This window comes from Plodia interpunctella, chromosome 3 (genome assembly GCF_027563975.2).
Source record: "Plodia interpunctella isolate USDA-ARS_2022_Savannah chromosome 3, ilPloInte3.2, whole genome shotgun sequence".
NCBI lineage: Eukaryota > Metazoa > Arthropoda > Insecta > Lepidoptera > Pyralidae > Plodia > Plodia interpunctella.
Window position 1 is genome coordinate 408,399 of NC_071296.1, and position 24,155 is coordinate 432,553.

At 36.0% G+C, this 24,155-nt stretch overlaps 1 protein-coding gene across 1 annotated transcript in view; it reads left to right on the top strand.

The window, feature by feature from the left end:
- The window catches only part of Madm (MLF1-adaptor molecule), a 56,665-nt gene extending 33,695 nt beyond the window's left edge, over nt 1-22,970 (top strand). The window contains exons 2-10 of the mRNA XM_053769074.1: nt 9,032-9,256; nt 9,444-9,574; nt 9,693-9,871; nt 10,105-10,279; nt 10,421-10,539; nt 10,808-10,961; nt 14,480-14,717; nt 15,213-15,332; nt 16,078-22,970. Of these exons, the coding sequence (XP_053625049.1) occupies nt 9,032-9,256; nt 9,444-9,574; nt 9,693-9,871; nt 10,105-10,279; nt 10,421-10,539; nt 10,808-10,961; nt 14,480-14,717; nt 15,213-15,332; nt 16,078-16,242 (1,506 nt within the window). The 3' untranslated portion in view covers nt 16,243-22,970. The remainder of the gene's footprint in view (nt 1-9,031; nt 9,257-9,443; nt 9,575-9,692; nt 9,872-10,104; nt 10,280-10,420; nt 10,540-10,807; nt 10,962-14,479; nt 14,718-15,212; nt 15,333-16,077) is intronic.
- The last annotated feature ends 1,185 nt before the right edge of the window (nt 22,971-24,155 follow it).

A 24,155-nucleotide genomic window follows, 5' to 3' on the forward strand; every position in this document is an offset into this window, starting at 1 on the left:
GATAAATTATTTAAACTATACTCCATTTTATATCTTTTCACTTGGGTATATTTGCGTTCAAATCGTGACACATTTTATGTATATTTTTTTCCCAGGCCCGCATGTCATTGCAGAGAAATGACATAATTAGCCTTGTGTTGTTAAATTGTCTGTTGCATATTAATCACTTTCGGTACGAAACGCTTCATAAATCCCATAGCGCAGTATTACGAGTAGCCTAATTGCTTGTATTATTTGTTTCTGGGTAGCATAGCAACAGCATTTAATTTAATTTTTGTTTACGCATATGATAAAGTTGTGAATGTGGCTTTCGGTTTTAAATCCTAACTAATATTATAAATAAGTAATTTTGTTTGTAACCTCTTCAGGCTCTATCTACTCAACCAATCTTCTTCAAATGTTATATAAATGTAACACATTTGCAACATTACATTTGATCAAGCTTCGAAATTCAAAATTTTAATAGAAATTGTCTGTCCATTTTAACTTTGTGCTTTTGTTCTTAATCAAATTATAGTCATCTAAACCCGTATAACTCTACGCTACTGGTACTGTAATGAACATATTTTCGTCATCACGTCTCCATCGCAGATGTTGCTCGAGCGAAATAAAGGCAAATTGACGACATCCTGACGCGATGACGCAGGCGCAGCCGCTGACGCAGGATTTAGAATAGATCAATTTCTCCAACAAATACTATTGGAATTACAAAGACATGAACAGATTGTAGTAATGAACGCATAATAGCTCTAAGTGTTTTAGTATTTTTGAAGAGAAAGAGTATTTTGGTAGGCTTTGAAATGTCATGTCTCGTATATTTTCCTATTATTTTATATTGCTCGCTGCAGTTCACAAATTGATACATATTTAACTCCCTATCAACTCAACAACACTTTTCCAATTAGCCCCAGTTTCAATTCCATGACTGATTGCGCTAACATCGCATGTCGAGTTGCGGTTAATAGCAGTAAGTATCCATGCAGCTCAAGAATCTAATGCATCACGTTCACTATATATCGTCTCAATGCTCTCGGTACGCCAGGATTCCCTATCGTTTTGTTCGCATTCATCTTTGGGAATTCGATCTAGCTCTTTTGGATACAGGTTTAGCAAATAGTCTTTTCTTTTTGCATCGTTGGAATTGTCATTATGTAGAAATCGGATTTGATAACTGGTCGAGTCGTTTGTCGTTATTACAGGTCAGTTTAATTTATTGTAAAGCGATACTGCGCTAAATTCAATATCTGATTTGATCGTTAATATGACGATGTTAATCATGTTTGCGTACTGTTATACGGCGTTGAGGGAATAGGTTTTAAAAAAAAAGAATTAATTGATTTGAGGCAACCGTCTAGCATGGAAAGGAGCTCGATTTCGACTGACTGAAAGGAATGGACTAGCGACTAACGTCGCAACCGAATCTGCTGATGTAGCAGTCTGTGAGTGATGTAAGCACTAAAGGGTGCATATGTATAGTATAACAGTACGCTACAATCACCGCAAATTAATACAACTCTGTTCCTTAAACGTCCTCTTACTTTTTAACACTTAAGTTATATGTTGCAAGACCATTTAAGTGAATAAATCTTCAAATGAATATCAATCCTCCAGTGGATCGCGTGCATATTGTGCAAAACATGGCCGCCTTACCTCTACGTTATATTAGACGTTGTATGTTGACAGCCGCCTTACAGCCTCAAACTATTACGCGGAATCGGACGCTATACACACTTTGGTTACCTACACTCCTTTTTTGTGAGACCCACAAAATACTAATTTGTCTTTAGCACTTTGGACACTGCTAAATGTTGGCGTCACATTTATTGACAATGACTTTCGTGTTTACTACCCAGGAGGCCATCTGAGGCCGAGAGCAAAATTGTAGCGGATTGTGGCGGTCTTAGTCGTGAAGTAACGTCTTCCTCAGAAGAAGACATTGTCATCAATTTTTGTCTACATCAAATAGCCAATAATGCACTAGATGATGCTAAATGAGGTACTTTCAGTCAAATATTTTGTTATATATGTCATATTAGAGCGATAAGAAACTGACACGAATTAACTCAAGCGGTAAGAGACATAGATTTAATGAAGCCATTCGAGCGGAAACTGCTAGATTTAGTATCATTCTATACATATACTAATCGCTGCCTGGATTAGTTAGGCCAACATTTTTCCAAAAACAAAAAGTGATAGCACATTAGTTTTGAATATTTCAACTATTTCCGGCCAAACTTTGCCTTTTACAGCGAATACATCTGTCACACTTCAATAAACATCTGGAATCGACATCTGATATTTTTGCGATTTCAGTTTTCCTATTATATGGAAATCGGAGAGCATTCAAATTGAGGCAGCTGTCGGACGCATGTAAAAATTCAGTTTGAGAAATAAAGAGGCGATTGACTTTAACATTACTATAATTTGCATTTGTTGCTGTCATTAATCATACTGGGTCGTTGGTTTTGTTGTTATTATTATTAAGCCTGATTACCTGATTCAAGTGCAGACTTGATCCAGTTCATGATTAAATCGTTGCCTTCATCAGGAAAAGCATCATATTTTCTTTATATTTCTATTTTTTATTACCTCGAAAAAGGAATATTATTTTTTTACCTGATAATAAAAACACATAAATCCATCTACTAAACGAGCAATTTGTGTGTGACGCACATGGGCTTGTTCATTACGCAGGCAGGATCGAGCTAATTGAATGGGACTCCTCCAACATTATGTATTGATTCCATGAGTTTATATCAGGTCTAGGCGCGTAAACGCTCAAAATCTAAAAACTTGTATTTGTTATAACAAATCGGACTAGCGCAAATCATCCTTGGATATTATAAAATAAAGTTCGCGATAAACTGAAACTTTCCTGCACTGATTTTCATTTTACGGTTATTAACAATAGAAACTTGATTCCTGAGGAATGTTTAAGTGTATAATTTATAATAATTTTACCCGAGCGAACCCGGGACGGTCTAGTAATTTATAAAACAAACCTACCCATTTTGCAAATCCAAAGATATGAAGTAACAAACATCAGCAACTTCAAGACATCCTGACATCCATTCGCATTTTTAAGAAGTAGTCTTAAATTTCTTGTCTTTTTTTGTATTTTAGTAAAAATGACACTTTTTTTTTCAATAAACTGATTGTACAGACGTATGATTTCCATCGTCGCTTAAAGTTTCTAGGTCACACCAGCCCCACGTAAAAGGGTGGAAAAACTTTTTATTTTTGTGAAATTGTTGTTGAATTGAACCTTGTCGCAACATTTTCCATTTTAGCAACAAATTGTACATGTTCCCGGGACAAAAGTGACAAAACCAACAAAAGTTTGGCGAACACCCCACTCGCCGGACTCGAGTGTACTCAATATTCAGTATGAAAGATCGTCGTATTTTTTCTATTGTTTTAAATGTCGAGTATCTTTTTAATATTTGTTCAATTGAACAATATTATAGCTTAACGTTTAATCATTGCTTATTCTGTACACTCCATACAGCAACAGATTCCATCCTTCCTGTTTTTGAATGACTATCTATATTTTTGATGTTTTGACGGTCCACATATAAAGAAAAAAAAAATACAAACTGAACTATTGCTATATCTATAATGTAGATACATTCGGCCATGAGTCGGCAGGAATTGCTTGATTTAATGGATCTTCTATCTTGGCTCGTCCTTACACCTTTACAGAATCCATTACCATATCTGAACGAAAATTTCCTTTAGGAAGTAATATTCCCATTTATTCAAAAAATGCCTAAGTGATCGTGGTAATAGGCACATCTTTTGTTATGTTCACGGTTCAGCCGTAATACACCGTTTTGACATGGAGTTTATGACGAAAATCTATACCGAAATTGTTATGACAGATAATAAACTTGGGACTTTTTACTGCGAGTGAGAAAATGTGTAATATTTTATAGATTTTCCGTCTCACGTCCTTCAGCGACTTTGCCGTGTAAATCAAATCTTAAATTTTGATTCGTCTTGACTTTCACTCTAGGTGGTCGTAGATCCAGTTAAATTTGTTAGTCTCCCTAAAACAGGATCGAATAAATATAGGTAGGTAGCCAACTCTGCGTATTCCAAATGCATCATATAAACGTCGGCCGGTTATCTTCGTATCATATCTCGATGCCGCAATACGAGATATCGATATCTCGATATCGATGCCATTCAAATGCTTGTCCTTCAGCCTACGATCAGATGTTTCTTTATGACTAAACTACTTCGTTGTTATATTGTGAAGAGTCATCTTCCTTAATTCATCCTTTTTATTATTATTAACAATCTATCAAGTGTCCTTGATTTAATTTCTTGTAAATATACATATATACTACACCCACCGCACATAAAGTGGGATAAGGTTAGGCGGATGATAATACAACACTCATTCACCCATATAGTCGTAGGTCCTGTGGACACAAACACTCGAGCACGACACCCTTAACACCGTAAATGTAAGTAAAAAAATACCTACAATAATCTTATCGGAAGAAATTCCTTCATGGGATAGATATATCGTTGACATCACTTTGTTATGTACATTTGTTGTATTAGTATAAGTTACGTGGTAAAAAGTATTCTTGTGTAGGAATCAGTCTCAGGTCCAACAATTGTACAACATATTAGCTGCGTTGTCCAATGATCACTGCTTCACCTACATCGTGAAAATAAAAAGCTGGGGAAACAGCGATAAATACAGTACACCAAACGGTCGGACGACCTATTTACGGTAGCTGGAAGTCTGGGTGAGACCACAGTGTAGGCCGCTCCCAACCGGTCAATATCGGTCTCTCTGTAAAAAGACTAATAATACGTTGTAAAAATGAAATACACAGGAAACAATCACTTCGTAAACACAACGATGTAGATGTATTTAGAATCAGAACTACACCCGCATTAGATAAAACTAAATTATAGGAGTTAGTGGGCAACATTTAGTGAAAAGATGTGACAATTGTAGGATATATTAAAAATAGATATTTCTTATACAATACAAAGTTGACACATTTTATCAGTTAATACACTTGCTATCGATATTACCACTATATCAGTGCAGCCATGTTACACAGTTTATGTCGTGGGCGTCGGTGACTTTAGACAAGATTTAGTGCATTCAGTCAGACACAACGCACAAATCTAGCTAGGAAAGAGGCTGGAGAAAACCATGGTCGCCGGGAAAGTCTCATTTAAATTTCGTTGCTGCTTACCTTTCAGACCTTACGGTCGATTATTCAAAAAACATTTTGAATAGTATATATCCTATCATAATGATCTCCGAATGAGGAATCTCCTCGATGTTTAACTGCTCAAACGTGAGATTTTTATTTAATTCACTAAATCAGATGACATTAAAACTGGTCCCTTGAATATTCTTGTAGTTTACTATAAATTTGCTGGAATTGGTAAGCAAAATTGACCGCAGCAATTAAGGTTGAACAAGTAAAGCCTGAATATCGCAATGTCGCGTTTCTTGGAAGCGATGTGAACTCAAAGTGAGCTCATAACAATATTTTACAGCGCGTAATGTCGGCAAACGAGACGATTTTGTCGCTCTGATTTGGTGCCTTATCAGATTTTATTGAGATAAGTTAACACAAATTGTCGCAAGATTTTATTTTAATGGAGAGAAGGAAAGCATGTACCTCCATTTTGCTTTTTATTTTGTATGGGTTTAGTAAGATCTCAATTCTGTACATAACTGAAAGTTCGCGTTGATTTCATAATGTAAATCTGAGAAATCTTCGTGTTCGTTTAGAAAAACTTTACAATATTAAAAAATACCAATTATAGGTTCGAAAATAACAGTCACTATTATTTTCGTTCGAAGATAATACTAGTACGATGAAATTTTCTTATATAGACATATAACAAAATTTCATCAGCTATAGACCGTGTTATTTTGTCAATGGTCAGAAATTATTAATAACCCATTGATAATAATACCCCTATACTCGTATATCGCTATCTCTCGGGTCGGGACCACCACAGCCACAGAGCTCTTTGTTCGATCGCCATTAGTGAGCTATATATAGACCACAATGCGCTTTTTATCTGGATATACGGCTAGGTCCAGACCGACCACATAGGGCATAGTATTGCAAAATGCAGCATCACCATCATACAATCTGCTGCAAAAAAATGACGTCCGATTCTGACGTAATAGTCGACTTCCTGGCTGAGATGATGATGTCGATGACAAAAGCATTTAGGGTGATCTGAGCTTTTTCCCATTTTCTTCCTTAGCCATTTAGCATCGGAGGCCTATGCTATGTGTGTGTAAAAAATAAAACTGATTTATATAAAATAGCTTTAAGTGGAGCATCTAATATTTTAGTTTGCTATACCTTCCTTATCGAAATTTCCTCCGTGGATACAAAAAATATTAGCGTGATTATGGATTATGCATAAAATGTATATAATAATCATGGATCTGGTGCGTATGAATAAACATAATAAATCAATTACTAAATCACTTTGATAGCAGTAGTACATTGAAAATGTGGTCACAACATTAACGCTAATATAAACAGGTAACACTATCGCTGTACGTGTATATCTGCCAAATGAATTTGTAATCGGATTTATTCGCAGACATGGATAGAGATAATAGAATAGTGAATATATAATATAATCATAGCATTAATTCCGTAAAATGAAGCATATTTGGTAACGTAAAAACAAGTGAGACGATAGTATACGAAATAGCAAGTAAGATTTACGTTTCAGTATTTACACTTGCAGGACGCTGTTGATATCTTTATGAAAATTCTCGAAAAAATGTTTTTTGCAGTTGTAATTTAGGAATCAATGCATTTGCTGCGAAATCATGTCTTTGTATAAAATGACAGACATACAATAACATTTATATTCCAAAAACGGATGTCTTCCAGTATATAGGTAGGTAGGTTTTACCTTCTATTCATAAATTATGATCTTTGATGCAACTCCTCTGCTCTTCCCATATAAAAATAGTTTACCTTTTCATCAATAAATTAATTAACTCACAAAATCAAATTAAATAGAATATTGTATTCAAATCTACGATTCAAATTGATTGCGTCAACTCCCAAATTGTAACAAAGCGGACGACCAAATATTGAAATTGACGTATCAATTTCACACGTCTGCGTTCGCAAAGGGTGATAATCAATTGACATTTTGTAAAGATCACTTCGAAACACGCGCTTATTTGCATATCAGAGTGGGTTTTTTTTTACAAAATACCCATAATAAGTACCGTAAGATACGGTAACTTCGGTAGATCCTTTAAGCGAAGTTTTAAGTTAATATAAATACTTGTAAAAAGGAAGTTCGTAAGGAGGTTTTCGTATAGTGGACGGGACTGAAAACTACTTTTTAAAAGTGTTTATATTTACTTGTTACTTCGCATAAAGCTCCTATCTTAACCACTTTCGTATGTACATATAGGTTTAGTGTAACACCATGTATTATGATGATTTTGGCTTTGTTACAAATAATGTCTATCAAAAACTGAAATCCTTCTATTCCTTCTCGTGTTTGCATATTTATTCTGTCGTAGATAATGATGAGATCAACCCACGCAGAGCAGTGTGGTCCAGGCCTGACACGTAATATAACCCGACATATTATTAACTCTGCGCTATCGTGCGATAACCCCGCTATTATTGCACTGTCTATTTGTGTTGTTTACATCCGAAGCAAGAATCATTATGCACTCGGTCACCAACACAGTGTTCTGCAATGACTGGCTTCCGATATCAATTCCGCAGGCAATGCACTTTGCTATCAAACCACTACTAGTACGCTTGTGATTTAGATAATATCTTTTTTTGGGTTTACAAAATAGTAGTTGCATAGAATCAGCTCTTTACAATTTTTTTTAGTTGTTTTTTTGGTGGCCTGTCTGGCTATAACCAAATCTTGTAATACTAAATTTCACATACTTCCGCTAGTTCTGCAAAGATGAAATTTTCCACGTAACTTCGTATGTTTCGAGAGATCTCAAGTCCTTGCTGTTCATGTGTTGTAAACCGTTCGCTAATAGAAACCATTACAGAGTCAATTGAATGATTGGCCGTCTCCTCGTGGCGCTAATTTGCTGTTTGTGTCGTCCCCTTGACCCTGAAATAGTTTACGAATACTTTCCGGAACTTCACAATATCCAATCATTAAAATGTAGAACGATTTCTACTAATGTTCATTGTCTTATAGGTCCAAAATAAGTATCGAATTATTATTGCGTCAGTGGGAGTCCAATAACTTTAGATGGTTTATCGAACTGTGTTGGTATCGGTCCAAAAGTCACACAATATACAATTGTATCTATTCTGATATTTATAACCTTTGGAAATTTTAATAGATTGTATATTATGAATTCTAACGTTCAAATACTACCTATTAAATAACCAATTACTGTAATGGTCCCTCTCATGAATAACAATTTATTTATTTTGCACTTATGTTTGACTTTTGGTTGACATTATTACGGCGAAATAGTGGAGTATTATAGACCAATGTTACAAGTTTAAGTTATTTTGTTATATAATAAAAGATACTTAAGTAAACGTATATGTATATCCTTACTATTGAACGTTTAACCAAAAGGGTAAAATAGATAAATGTCCATGTTTATTCTGGTCGTGCCAGGTTGATATTTAATTTTTTATATTTTTTTAATTAATTTACTTTAATCGCTTGATGAACGTTCAATAAATAATGCATTTAATCGGTTTGCTGACTAAATGAAATCTCTGCCCTGTAATGAATTAATGAAAGATTGTTTCCAAGAAATTACACTTCAAATGATCACTTAGTAGCTAAAATTGGAAGATTTTAAATTGGGCATTGAAATGTACAAGAATTGTAAAACCCCTATTAACTTTTTTCGTTTTATTAATATTAATTAGTTGATATTGATTTTAACACGGTTTTATTAAGTCGACCAATTTTGATCTCATATTGTTTTAGTAATGCCCCAATACTGCTCATCTAGACAAATATATCAAACGATTCTTCTAATTTGTTGTTACAGGTGGAACAGCGGGATGTGCCCGGCATCGACTGCGCTCACCTCGCGATGGACACAGAGGAAGGCGTGGAGGTGGTCTGGAACGAGGTGCAGTTCTCAGAGAGGAAGAACTTCAAGGCGCAGGAGGACAAGATTCAAATGGTGTTCGATAACTTGACAAGGTTGGAGCACCCGAACATTGTCAAGTTTCATCGGTATTGGACGGACACGCACAATGACAAGCCCAGGGTAAGCTACTATCGGTACAAAATATGCCCTTTTCCATTAAAATATGAAAAAGGTAGAGGAGAATGTAACTATTAATGATATAATATTTCTAAAAACTAATTAACGAGCTTTAGTTTTATGGAAGTTTTGTTTTGCTTACAATTTTTGTGTTAATATCAGTATGATGCAAAAATAACAATTTTTTCAGGTAATCTTCATAACGGAGTACATGTCCTGCGGGTCGCTGAAGCAGTTCTTGAAGAGGACGAAACGTAACGTGAAGAGGCTGCCGCTGCAAGCTTGGAAGCGATGGTGCACGCAGATCTTGTCGGCGCTCAGGTAAAATAGTCTTTAGTTGAAAAGTCAAACAGTTAAGTTTGTAAATTTAATGAAGGTGCATAAAGTATAGGCTGGCCTTATAACAAGATGTTTAAAATATGGTTCTCTAATTGACCAGCTACCTCCACGGCTGCGTGCCTCCGATCGTGCACGGCAACCTGACCTGCGACACCATCTTCATCCAACACAACGGCCTCGTGAAGATCGGCTCCGTCGCGCCCGACGCCATCCACCACCACGTCAAGACTTGCCGCGAAAACATGAGGAACATGCACCTCATTGCACCCGAATATGGATGTAAGTTCAGCTCATTAATCGCATAGACCTACAAAAAGCCTTTGGTTTCTTCTGGTTGGGTCCTAGCACAACCTCTACCTTATTCTGTACATATTACGCTAATGGTTTATTGTACTATTCCTTCTGCATGTATGTACTCTTTTGTACGGAAAAAGTATGAGATGTGTCCCAGGATCTTAGTAGGAGAAACGTTATTTTTTGTATTTATTCCAATTTTGTTTCCCTCGAATCAGCATCGCAAATGGTGACGCCAGCGATGGATATCTACTCGTTCGGAATGTGCGCGTTGGAGACAGCAGCTCTTGAGATTCAGGGCAATGGCGACTCGGGCAGCCACGTCACGGAAGAGCACATCATTCGTACAGTCGAATCTTTGGAGGAGTCGAGGCAGAAGGACTTCATTTACAGGTACTGTGACTTTCGGCAGGTCTCGTAGGTTATAAGACGAGGTGAGTATGCTCTCTTTTATGCGGTCTCTCCTGTGTTTTGCCTGATGTGTTCTCGCTCTCAACAATTCGCCCGCTGATTAGTGTTGCGTTGTGTTTCCAGGTGTATAAATAAAGATCCCGCGAAGAGGCCCACGGCCAGAGAACTGCTCTTCCACCCGTTACTGTTTGAAGTTCACTCCTTGAAGTTGTTAGCTGCGCACACCCTGGTTAATACTACAGGTGAGTTTAAACCCATATTGCTTCTTGCTATTTAAAAGCTATGTTTTTTTGTCGATTTCATTACGTAAAATATTGTGAATCATAGGTAAATACAGATCTTACATACTTATTTTCGTATTTGTTATTTTAAATTACTTATCAGAATACATTTTTGAGTTGTTTTTCCTCTCTCTTTCAGTCTAATTAATTGTTTGTACCGCATGAAATATGCGTGGTTGTGTCCAAATGTTTTTTCACCTACTTTAATTGACTTTGCTGCTGTTTCTAGCGAATATATCGGAGACGATAACGGACGAAGTCGCCGGTGGGTCGAGCGGCGGCGCGCTGGCGTGGTGCATCCGCGGCGGCGAGCGAGTGGAGCTGGCGGCCAAGGATCTGCAGCCTCACGCTGAGAAACTAGAAAAGTTCGTCGAAGACGTCAAGTAAGTTGTCATTGTCAAGTAAGGCTTTCGTCATTGGAGGAGTCATTAAGTAAACACGCATAATCAATCGCTCTCAAGTTTTTTATACTTTAAATTACAATAAAACAAGTCACAAGTGATTATTACATAAGAAAACTAACCTGTACATCCAGACCATCAAGGTACGACAAAAAGTTTCACCATAAAACCATTATTACTTTGAAATTTTCGACAAAATACATAGCGAAATTTTTTAACGATCATAAATTTTAAACTTTCCATCACTTTCTTTTTAATATTTGACCAATGAGAAGATAATTTTACTAAATCACTATTTGAGCAATAAGGACAGAATACTTAAGTCAATTAAACAACAAGATTTTGACATTGACATATCTAGACATCAAGTACAAACAGCCAAGTATAATTTAAAATTAATTATTTACTTGACAATATAACATTAAGACGACCATGCTCGCAGCCATCCACATCAAATGAAAATAAATTAAACAACTCGATAACAGATGGCACCACTAGTACAACAGTGCCGTCAGATAGCGAAAGTGAGGATCAATTAAATGAGCTTAAAAATCAACTATTGATTTTAAAGGTCGAATTGAAGGCAGCATTCGCCCGCCTACGTCATATACGCTTTGGCTAAGCCGTGCACAGCGCGCCCGGCACTCGAGGGACTCTGGTTCGCGTCTCACAGCAGGGGAAACAAATATTTTCTTCTCACTCATCTTACACATTTTTTGTTTATTTTTTTTTCCTAATCAATATGAGTGAAAATATAACAATTAGAAAAAAAACTGCTATTCCGACGAATTCCTTTGATTGTACAGAAAGTTTTCAAAACCGCAGTTTATCTTCAACACATACAGAATTAGCAAGGAGTTTACCAGACTTATCAACGCTGAACTCAAGTGAATTAAATGAGCATAAAAACACGATAAAATCACTAGAATCTGAACTTGAATGCGCGCACAATGAAATAGAAAAACTTAATTTGGAAAATTTGGAATTAAAAAAAAAACTATCCGAACGTGACTTAAAAATTAAAGAACTTACGCATATTTGCTCGTCCAGCGCCTACAAAGAGAGCTTATCATTAAGAAAGAAAGCGCTTAGTTCTATAAAAAAGAAATTGAATTTCTGTAGCAATCACGAAACACCAGTTAATAAAGGAAGAAGCCTAAATGTAACCAGCACACCATTCTTACAGACGGGGACCCAAAATACATTAAATCAAGAAACACAAACAAACCACAGTGTAATAGAAGTACCAAAATTGACAAATTCTTCTTCTTCTCCAGTCAAAAATCATGATATACATCAAAAAAATAGAATTTGGATATTTGGAGGCCAACAAGTGTCTGGAATAGGAGTCTTACTGTCTGATATGCGAGAACTTACAAAATATGAACAGTACACTGTTTCCTGTCTTTCGAAACCATATGCTGCTTCTTCAGAAATATTGAAAGGATGCACCAACATTATGCAAATGAAGAAAGGGGACAAAATAGTAATTTCAATAGGAGAAAATGACACGAATCCTTTACAAACAGTTTGTGAATTGTATAACACACTTAAATTAATAACTGATTATGATGTATTAATTTTAAGCATAATTGAAAATAGATTTTTGAATGTTAATTTGATAAACAACGAAATCAAACTGGTATGTGAACAATTTTCTAACTGTAAGTTTTTAGATTTAAGAAATAAAAAAGTTTTTTACACACAGCCTGCTTTTCAAAGTATGATATGTCAAAGGATTAATTTTATGATAGATTGTATGGATTATGATTATAAATTTCTAAACTTTAATAAAAAAAAGACGTCTTATGCGTCTTATTAATTTCTTTGAAAAGTATAAAATAATTAAATCTGAACAGCATGGTTTTCAAAAAAACAAGTCGACTATAGGAGCTGTTTTTGAATTAGTAAGTGATGCCATTTATAATATTGACATACAAATGAAAACGACTGTATTCTTTTTTGATATGTCAAAGGCTTTTGACATGGTCCCACATGATTTATTACTTTACAAATTAGAAAAATATGGTATTAGGGGAAACACTTTAAATTGGTTACAATCGTATTTGACCAATAGACAACAATGTGTTGAAATAGAATACACAAATGATGAAAAAGTAAAGCAGCAATGTAGATCATATTATCGAACGAATACATTTGGGGTACCTCAAGGAAGTGTCTTAGGTCCACTTCTTTTTATCATTTTTATTAATGACCTTCCAGGTATAATAAAACATAAAATTATTCTCTTTGCTGATGACATTTCATTGATAATTAAAGGTAATGAAAAGACATCGGCAGAACATGAATATGAAGTAAACATGGCCGTAAAAGAGGTTATAAAATGGCTGAGTAAAAATAATCTTTCTGTTAATTTAAATAAAACAAACTATATGCATTTCAATAAAGGTTTGAATAGAAATAAAGAAATAAATATAGAGTATGACGGACAACTTTTGAATCAGGCTAATATAGTGACATTTTTAGGTATAACTATTGACGAAAATTTTAATTGGAAAACACATATTAACAACATCTGCTGCAAACTAAATAAGTATGTATATGTTTTATTCAGATTGCGAAAAATAGCTTCTCTGGAATCTACTCTTTTTGCATACTATGGTTATGTTGAATCGGTGCTTAGATACGGTGTTATTGTTTGGGGAAACAGTGCTGACATCAATAAAGCCTTTCTTGCACAAAAAAAATGTATTAGAGCCATTGCAGGAGTGGCTCCATATATATCTTGTAAAGTTCTTTTTCAAAAATTTAAAATACTTCCACTGCCATGCATATATATTTTAGAGATAGTGAAATTTGTTAAACTGAATTTGTCACTTTTTCAGAAGGCATCTGACATATATCCCCGTAACACAAGACGTGGAGATAGATTAGTACACGGTCACGTACCGCGGACAAAAATGTATTTTAATAATTGTTACGGAATGTGTATAAAGATTTATAATAAGTTACCTGAAGCAATAAAATGTTTGCCATTCCGAAGGTTCAAAAAAGCAGTTCACGAACTTTTACTGAAGGAATGTTATTATAGTGTTAAGGAGTTCCTATAGGACAACTGTACAAAATATTATTATCTAATTGTGACAATGTATAATCTTAATCTATTAATTTATGTTTGATTTTGTGTAATGCTATTTCCTACGCCTCAGATGGCAAAGTATGTTTGACACTAAATTTCATTGACCACCTCTATGTACGCATATTTTTAAGGAATAAATGAATTTTGAATTTGAATTTTGAATTTGAATCATTACTACCAGAGTACTACCAAAGATGATAAAGGAGATAATGTTTAGCTTCCGATCACACAATTGTATTTCGGAGAAGTTGGAAGTGAGTAAAGGGATAATGAAAATACTCGTCTTATAACACTCGCTTTATATATTATCCTTGTAAAAAGTAAACATATTGACAAACAGATATGGTCATAACACCCTAGAAAAATAGAAGGGAATGTGAGTGTAGAGTTTCGTCCTCAGATACGGCATCTACCCGCTGACTGCGTACGGACGCTGCGGCGCGGGCGGGCGCTCGTCGTCGCCGGCGGAGCGCGCGCTGGAGAGCGCGCCGGCCGCGGAGCCCGAGGCGCGCGACGTGGAGACGCGGCGCGTCGTCAACATGATGTGCAGCCTCAAGCCGCAGCCGCACGCGCACGCGCATGCGCCGCCGCACGCGCATCCGCCGCACCACGCGCACAAGCATCGCGACGACGCGCTGGTATCGTCTCTCATTTCATAATTACATCCATTTATTTCATCTTTAGTTATTTTTCTCTTTTATTCTCCTTTCTTTCTCATCTGAGAGTGTTACCCGCCGCTGTAATCCCACGAACTCGGAGATCAACTTAAAAAATAAACCTTAACATTTTGAAATTTTTACGGTGATTGACATCGATCCTCCTTAGGAATAGTATCGTTGCCTATCAGCTTGAGCCCTCTTTTGAAGACGGTAGATTTCTAGTAGATGGAAGTCGACCCTGCAGGCCGCACCACTTCTGCACATTTTTACATAGGTGACATACTAACATGCAATTTATTTTGTGTATTTTGTGTTTGTCGAACTTAACGACGCACGACTAATTATTATCTAAATATGGAAAGGATATCTCCAACTGCATCAGAAACATGCTCAGATGAAGTGTGATGAGAGATATCTTTAAAAACATGCCACGTATTCGAATGAATAACGAAAAATTCTCGTACGTTGTCCCAGATGACGATCCTGCTGCGCATGGACGACAAGATGAACCGGCAGCTGACGTGCGCCGTGTCGGCCCGCGACTGCGCGCCCGCGCTCGCCGCCGACCTCGTGCAGCTCGGCTTCATACACGAGGTGCGTCTCGTCCTAGCTGCCTGTCTGACGTCGACCCTTTGGAAATGCTGTTATTGCCTATCAATTGCCGCGATAGGATTTAGAATGGTCCTATTCTAGGACGGGACCACACGCCACCTTCTCTGCGAACTGAACACGAACATGTAAAATTACTGTTTGCTGTACACACAATGTTTGCTGAGTAGACGGACCGCCTGTGATCGAAAGGTCTCAGTTTCAAATCGAACTCGTGGCACATGAGTTTGTATACCAATTTGACTCATGTATAGTATAGTTTTCATAGACTTGCTTCCTATGAAGGAAAACATCATGAGGAAACCTCACTGGTTGACAATCTAAGTTCACTGGTGTGTATGCGATTACTTGCCAGTAAACGCAGTAGGTTGAATGAAATCTGACGTCAGTGTTAACATTTAACACACTCGAGAAGAAGCAGAATAGTGAACCCTGAGCTCTGACGCTCAACGGCAGAGTAAGAAAGTGAGAAATTGCTTAGATGAGAGAGGTAATGATCTTAGCCAATTGTCATACATTACACGCCATTCTCTTCGGCCTTGTGCTTTCCTCAACCACCACCTTCCATGCCATGTCTTGGAAGATCGTGGGCAGCAAATTGTTCTGGAGTCAGCACGGGCATCTTGACTGACACGTTACAGATCAATGGTATTGCGTAATTTGTGTCCCCGACGTATCATCATTTGCGACTAGATATTAGAAGACAATTCTAACAAGGTACACCGTGCAGGCTGACCGCGACAAGCTGTGCCGGCTGATGGAGGAGTCCCTGCGCAGCAGCTTCGGGTCGCAGTCTCCTCCCCCCTCCCCCTCCCCCTCGCCGTCGCCCTCCCCCTCGCCCTCGCCGGCGCCGGCCGCGCTGCCGCACCGCGCGCCGCAGCACGTGGCCAGCTAGTGCCGTCCCTCTCGCACCCCGCCGCCATTCCACAGGTTTACTACTACCGCGAGGGTTTGAGTGAGTCGTGAAACAATATTATTCTGATTGCTAACCGATTGACGAAGATTTTCATTATTTTGGTTGATTTTTTATTTTCTTTTGTTTTTTTATTTTAAACCGGCCCCGATATACACATCGTCACCGATTTGTTAATTATATATTTTTTTTATTTCTACCGTACATTGAAGCGATCCGCAACATGACACTTGTACGTCCCGTCTCAGTTACACACCTCGTTTGCCGAAGAAACGATAAATCTATCGGCTCGCTTGCCGAGATATTCTAACATTGGTGGCATCCGACGTGACTTCTACGACCTGATGCATCTGACGAATATAGTTGCACATAATTTATATATGTGTTTAACATATATTATTTATGTGCGACTGGAACACATTGGATGAGCGCCATGAACACATACATCGCAGCAGAACAACGGCCATTTCTCTTTATTTTTTATTAATTTAGATTCAAAGTCTGTTATTGAGTTGATGTTATTTTTTTATGATTTTTACAAATATTATAATAACTTCGTTTTGTGATAATATTGTTCTACGACTAAACTCAAAAAAACTACACCCGATGTAATTTATAACTGTATTATTCATAATTATAAAACCGCTATCGAGTGAATTCAATGATTAATTAAAAAATAGTACATCATCAATCTTAGTCACAATACGATCCCTTTCGCAAGATAGCGGTAACGAAATCCAAAATTGTTATTGTAATTAGCAGTCAATTTAATTTTAAGCCAAAATTATTTATTGAACTCCAAAATTCACGAGTTATCAAGTGGAAACGCAACTATTTCGACAACGTGTAGTTATGCTTTTTCTAAACTAGAATATCGAAGGCGTGGTTGGCGCTTTGGCCATTTGTTACTTCCGAACACTTACCGTCAGCTGTGGTGTTCTAAAAGACTTGGCAGCCATTTTGTGAACAGTTGAAAACAAAATGGCGGCTCAGTGATGGCAAATTTGCAAGTAACTCGTATTGCCGGGCAAAATTTGAACGAAAAGGCAATGTTTCAATGTACATGAAACTTGGTAATGAAAACAATTGTGAATTTTAATGAAAATACATCACGTGATATGGGATTTTGAAATTCGTATATTTTTTCAATAAGTAGTTATTAAGTTTCATGTGCGCATGTGTCTATATGATATTGTCATCCTATAGTCAACTAGTTTTCATAATCTAGTTCGTTATCGTTCGTCACAATTCCAGTTTTATTAGAACGCCATAGCTGCCTTATATATAGTCAAAAGTCGTTGGCACAGCTCGCGAAGTACTCGCAGCTGGGGCCCGCGTCGTAGCCTAGTTGTACGCGTATTTATACTAGTGTCGGTTTAATGAGAGATTTTGTATCGGAGGAATATTTTTCCATTGTCAGGCCACGTTTTGTTATTCCTAGCTAAGTATTATAGCTTAGACACAGTCGTAGGGGGAATAAGTGGGTCCGGACATTGACCAAAATGCCTTCAATGTGGGTTGATGTAACACATTGATGCTGTTTATCTCATCAATACTTACTAGAATTAAGTCATCTCGATTACATCACCTATGTTGACGACAGTCTGTTACAGATTAATTTTAAAGGTGTGTAAATAAAATAGGAAACCCCGTTTAAATGAATTATATAGATTGTTAATTTGAGATTCAAATTTATCTGTAATGGGATGAACTCTTGTTTCAAAAAAATACGACGCTTTCTTTGAAATTTCGAGTCATTTTGATCTTTGCGTGGATAAGGTTAGATTTCCATTGAAATGTCTTTTATGTCTAGCTAAATTATACTATCGCTCGGAGACATAGCAGGCTTTGGTGGAAAACAGCCTGAACAAGGTCCAAAGTAGTTGATTGCATTTGACCTTCTTAACCAAGAGCTAGTCGGCGAATCTTCTTCCTCGCTGCCGGATTAGGCGCTTTTGAGGGAATTGTAAAAAAAAACTCGTTAAGTGTAACTTTGTTAAGGCCCCGAAGTACGCTAAATGGTGCCACTTTATTTTATACGATTTGAAACTAAAATGTTTTTGGGGATTTTATCTTTTGTCACCAAGCCCTTTTAGAGCAATACCAATTTCATGTGACAACTGCTCAATTCTGCCGACGTTAAGTCAAACAGGATCATGTCTCGATTGCTATTCAATACTAGTGTTTTACGTACCAGTAACAAGTATCGTTTGAAATATCACTTCTGAAAAAAAAACGTTGAAATGCGATTATGGCATGACGTTAGCAAAATCGACAACCAGAACAGCATTTGGACCAGTAATATTTTATCAGTTGTCTTAGTGCTGACATCTACGGTTGAAAAAGATAATTTTAAACTGACATGCATAAAGTCGTTTCAAAATGAGTGGCGCCACTTTGTATGCATTGGGCGGTTAATATCGGCTCGTCGCAGCGGTTGGACATCGAGATTGCCTAGTTGTAGATGTATGAATGTGTAAATGTTATGATATTTAAAATATTTAATTAATATATGTATAGTGAGGCTTCCTCTTAGAGCTTTATGGACGGTGATATGTATACGGCGAACGGATCATACTCAGTATATTAGGTTTGTGTTAGCGATCGGGCTTGGTGCGAACAAGGGATTTTGTTAGACGATTTCGGCGCTATAAGTTATAACTTAGTTCACTGGTCATGTTCATAGACTATGTACAGTACTTGAACTGAAAAAAATACAGTGAAATGTTTTATTAATCTGTATAAAGTTAGTGAGATTTTCATTAGATTAGCTGGCCATAATCTTTGAATTAGTGCTATTCTCAAAATATTTTTTGTGTAAATTTCATTCCCTAAAATGATTTCAGCTCAAATACTGACCGTAGTCTTGAAAATGTTGCAGTTTAAAAAAAATTGGTTATATTGTTGTACAAAATTATTCCGACTATAAAAAAGGGTTAAAATTAAATTAGTGTTAATTTTCTTAGTTGTCCGTCGAACAAGTATAGCCTAAACACATATCTAGTGCCTACTTGATAAACGGTTATTTAAGGCGTCGTTAAACTTCAGCTTAGATAATATTGCTAATAAAGATTTACAGGGAATTCGGGAAAATTGTAGAAAATAAAATCTTAAAACAAAGTGTTACATAAAAGTTAACTATGTCTATCTATCATTTAAAGGTCCTACATAAGCGAGATAAATATACATAGGTCGATGATTAATATTAGATCGTAGATTTTGTATCTTTTGCACCATGATTCGGTTAATCATAATAAGTATTATTGATCACTTATGAGTCAATTAAAGATTCATCCATACAAGAGTTTTGTATAAGATTTTTGTTCGTTATAACACAATTGAAATCATTATGGTAACGTTATAACAGCTGAGTGGAAGGTAACATTCTTCTGAAATGCTCATGGCTTTAGCTTCTCCCTGTAAATCTATAAGCAGTGGTGCGTCGCCGACTAAGTCAATTGTGTTAGGGTAAGGCGTAGAGCGGCATTTATGATATACGTAACGCAGTGGTGCTAGCATCGGTTTGAGTTCAGAGGATGGGCGGGACTTGCAAAGGATTTTTTTTATACTACTGAGCAAGCAAACAGGCTTTGGGCCCACCTGATGGAAAGTGGTCACCGCTGTGTCACACAAAAGAAATGTTATTTCGTCATGAAAACATTATGTACTTTAATCTTTTAATTTTTACTCTAGAGGCCTGTCTTAAAAATGCCAGCAAAACTTGCCCTGCGTAACATCAATTGTGCTCTTATGAGGAATTTAGTTAGACATTTTTTATGTAGTTTATTTGAAACATTATATAATATACAACAAAAGTACCCTGCCCGTCCTCTTCGCAAAAAATAAAATCACGGCGCCTTGTTCCTAAAGTTTCGTTTAGTTTCTGGTGCTGATTGCGAATTTATTTGAAATTGTTGTTTATGTTCGGTTCACTGGTGCCAAACTGCTAGGTGCCAATAAAACGTTTAGTTTTAGCCGTCGACCGCTTTCGTTGCCTGTTGCATCCCGAGCATTTTTGTTTACAATTTTTTACATTTTAAAACACTAATCTTGATGTTTTTCTCGATTATCCATTATTGAAATATAATCTTTTTCCTATTTGAAGTACGATATATTGTTGGTGTTAGATTTAAACTTACAAACGCACATATTCCTATTAGTTTTCTGACGATACAACAGAACAAATAGATTTTTTGGTTAGTATTTTCGAAAGTACTATCCAAAACCCAATTTATAAAGAACCGATATGTTTATCGATATCTAGACTAGATATCTTGTAACACTAAAGGTTTATCAGTTTTCCAAGCGTTCATTTTCAGTAAATTTTAGTCCGGAATGAACGCACACTGTTTTATTATTATTTTTTCTGAAATAGGATCACGTTTAGTTTCAACAACAGATCGTTTATTCACTGCGAGTTTTTATCGTTCCATTTTGCACGATTCTCGTACCACTTCGCCGGGAGTGTGAAGTTGGTATAAGTAGGAACAACCAATGAGCAGTTTAGTGAGAGCGGCGGCGGAGGGAGGGGGGGCGGATGTAGCGTAGTGCAAACGAAAGACTGGGTAGCGTTACGTATGTAGCTTGGTAAGGTGCGACGTACTGGGGCAATGCCTCTCATGCTTGTTCAGTTTTATTGTGCTATATATATATATATATATATATATAATATAATTATAGATAATTTTGTATACTTATAGATATTAAAGTTCTAAATTAAATTCCAAAATAAAATATGAGAAGTATTGTTCCAGCACTGAGCAACGTCGGGAGGCAGGTATCTAGCTAGTAATGTGCGTTTCTTGTAAATATGGCTTCTAGTATAACTATAACTATTATAAAAATACTTACGGTCTATACCAACCGTCACTGGGGCCCTTGTAAAGTACTACTAATTTTTTTACGTTTTGTTTTGAGGAGAAAATATACTTTTACATTCTCATTCATTATTGTAAAAAATAGGTTTTAAATTTTATTTACCATATGGAAGATATTAAAGAATACTATAATTTTTTGTCATATATGCATTTTGGTCGTTAACATTTTTGTTCGGGCACAATCTCTGGTCCTATATAATTTGCAATTACTTTCGTTCCACTAACAATAAGTGAATGTTAGTAGTTTTTTACAAGAGTTTCATTACTGCGTACTTTTATAACATACCATACATAGTATTTACTGCGACTTATTATTATTTATTTCATTTTTTTTATTTCTCTTATTTCGTAATGTTTTAATTTATTGTTATTCCTTCCTGCGTCTATTTTCACACGCCGATCGAGATAATTTACGGAATATTGTCCTCATTTTATACAAAAATGATATGACAATATGCAATAGTAATTAATAATATCTGATACAATATGTCTATGGAGGATAAAATTAACGAGGGTGCTGTTCACGTTACTGGCAACACTGAGTATTTATCAACCAATCACGACCACGATAGATACGGTGTTGCAATGTTTAAAACATCGTTTTTTATTCTTTATACACAGATTGTACCTTTTATTTAATTTTGTAGAAGACACAGGATCGTTTTGTTGCGGCGTCGAAGCTTTTAATTCATTGATTTCACATAAAGTACCTATATTATCAGCACAAATATATTTACCTAAGCAGTTTCTCTCAGGATTGTCAATTTTATCTCGATGCAACGACACTTTTGGTCATGGAAGTAGTGAGTAACGACTATTCGCTCGCTGTAAAATCAAAACTGTGTAATGCCAGCTCCACATTATCGACGAACTCTGACAGATGCCGATGCGAATTCATGAACATTGCGTAGTTTGAGTTGTGCTTTTATTTACCGCAATGAAAAACCAGCAATGTATGCCGAACACGCCAAGTTCGGCGAACTGGTCCGCAATAGAGTGGAGCCGGCATAAAAAATGGATGGGAAGAATTGGGAGAAACTGTACTTTTAGCAATAAATGTTACATTGAGGTATATGAATTACGTGTTTGTTCCTACGTTGTTTATATTTATATTTAATGTCTTTAAGTTTTTTATTAATTCGCGAAGCTACAAATTTGGAGACATAACTTCAAATATCTTATGGGTTGGTTATCTAGCTTGGTCACCCTTGAAAATAGTTGTATGTGTTTATTATTAGCCATGCCCGTTTTAAAACAACTATTTTGCTTTGCATGGGACTTAAAGAAGGCATTGGCTTAAAATTATTTGCAATATTCAGCCGTACTCAATCAAATTTAATTTATACCAACAAATGTTCATAGAAGGGTAGAAATCAATTGTCAATTGTCTCATAAATACTCGTAGATATTTGAAATTATATCTCACTTTTAATGTATTACGATAAAAATGGACACATTACCAAGGTACTTCCAGTTCGACTCAATTGTATATATATATATATATATTACTCTATCGTGTTCCGACGTTTGCCCAAAGAAAGAATGTGTTCATTTTGTGAAATTGTAATTTTTGTTTTATTCGAGTTATTATACTATAAAATGGATTGAGATTGGAACTATATTTATTTGATCCAGAGTTGCATTTTCCACTCGATTTTTTTTCTATCGCAGTGCGTGGGTAATGGAGTATAATTTAGCTGTAACTATTATTGTATTAATATAATCATGCTCAAATGACTTACGTATAACCCATTTCAAATGATCGAACGGTCGAGTGATGTCTGCATACTATTCTAAAATGAAAATGTCAATAAAGTTGTATTTTAAAAAGGAGCAAGTGTTTTATTTCTAAGACAAAGACAAAGATTATTTATATGCAAAAACAAAATTTAAATTCTGATCTTTAACTTGTTGTGGAATTTTGTTATAAATTTTAGGTGCCATACATACAATACTTTTACTGAGTAATGCCGTTTTTGAAGGGTGTAAACATAGTCTTTCCTCATTATATATGTAGGTACTGCCAATATTAAAGCCGGTTTTTCGTAAACAAGTTTTTGTCATGTTTAATTAAACTATATTAAGCTAAAATAGCAATAATTTGTTTACGAAAAAATGGTTCTAAAATTAAAGTCATAATGTCAACAGATAACAAATACGAGTACATATACAGTCGACTGCACATCAACCTATGATATTCATAGCAAACTCGCCGCTACCACCACAGCATAGAGGTCCGTGCAGGGCTACTGGACGTGCGGTTGACTGTACCTATGCTGGGTTCCCACTCTCAGACCATGGTAAGCACCCGGCAACCCAATTCACAAACAAATACGGAATGCATTGTATACCCAATATAATTACAAAACAAAAGACTGTATGAATAAATAAATAAATAATAAATAAATAAATAAATATATTGGGACAAATCACACAGATTGAGCTAGTCCCAAAGTAAGTTCGAGACTTGTGTTATGGGATACTAACTCAACGATACTATATTTTATAATAAATACATATATAAATAAACATCCAAGACCCGGGCCAATCAGAAAAAGATCGTTTTCCATCATGACCCGACCGGGGATCGAACCCGGGACCTCTCGGTTCAGTGGCAAGAATCTTACCACTGCGCCACCGAGGTCGTCAAAGAATGAAGAGATACTATCACATTCGTGTATACAAAGGTAACCGTCGAAATAAAAATGCGAGTTATTTATAAAAACATTATATTGTTATCACATTCGCACCATTGTCTCACTCGATAAATACTAATATACATCTATCTTATATGTAGATACATAATATTCGCACACCTTTCTGATTCGACAGAAAAATGCCCAATAGGTATATTATATGAAAATTGTCACATACGTTTTCGTAGATTTAGCCATTATAGCTTGAAATTTATTTTGTTTATTTACACTAGATATATGGATAACATTTATGTAGGTATCTAAATAAAAATACATTAATTTCATAGATACAAATATTAGAGCCATATCTAATGCAATGTCC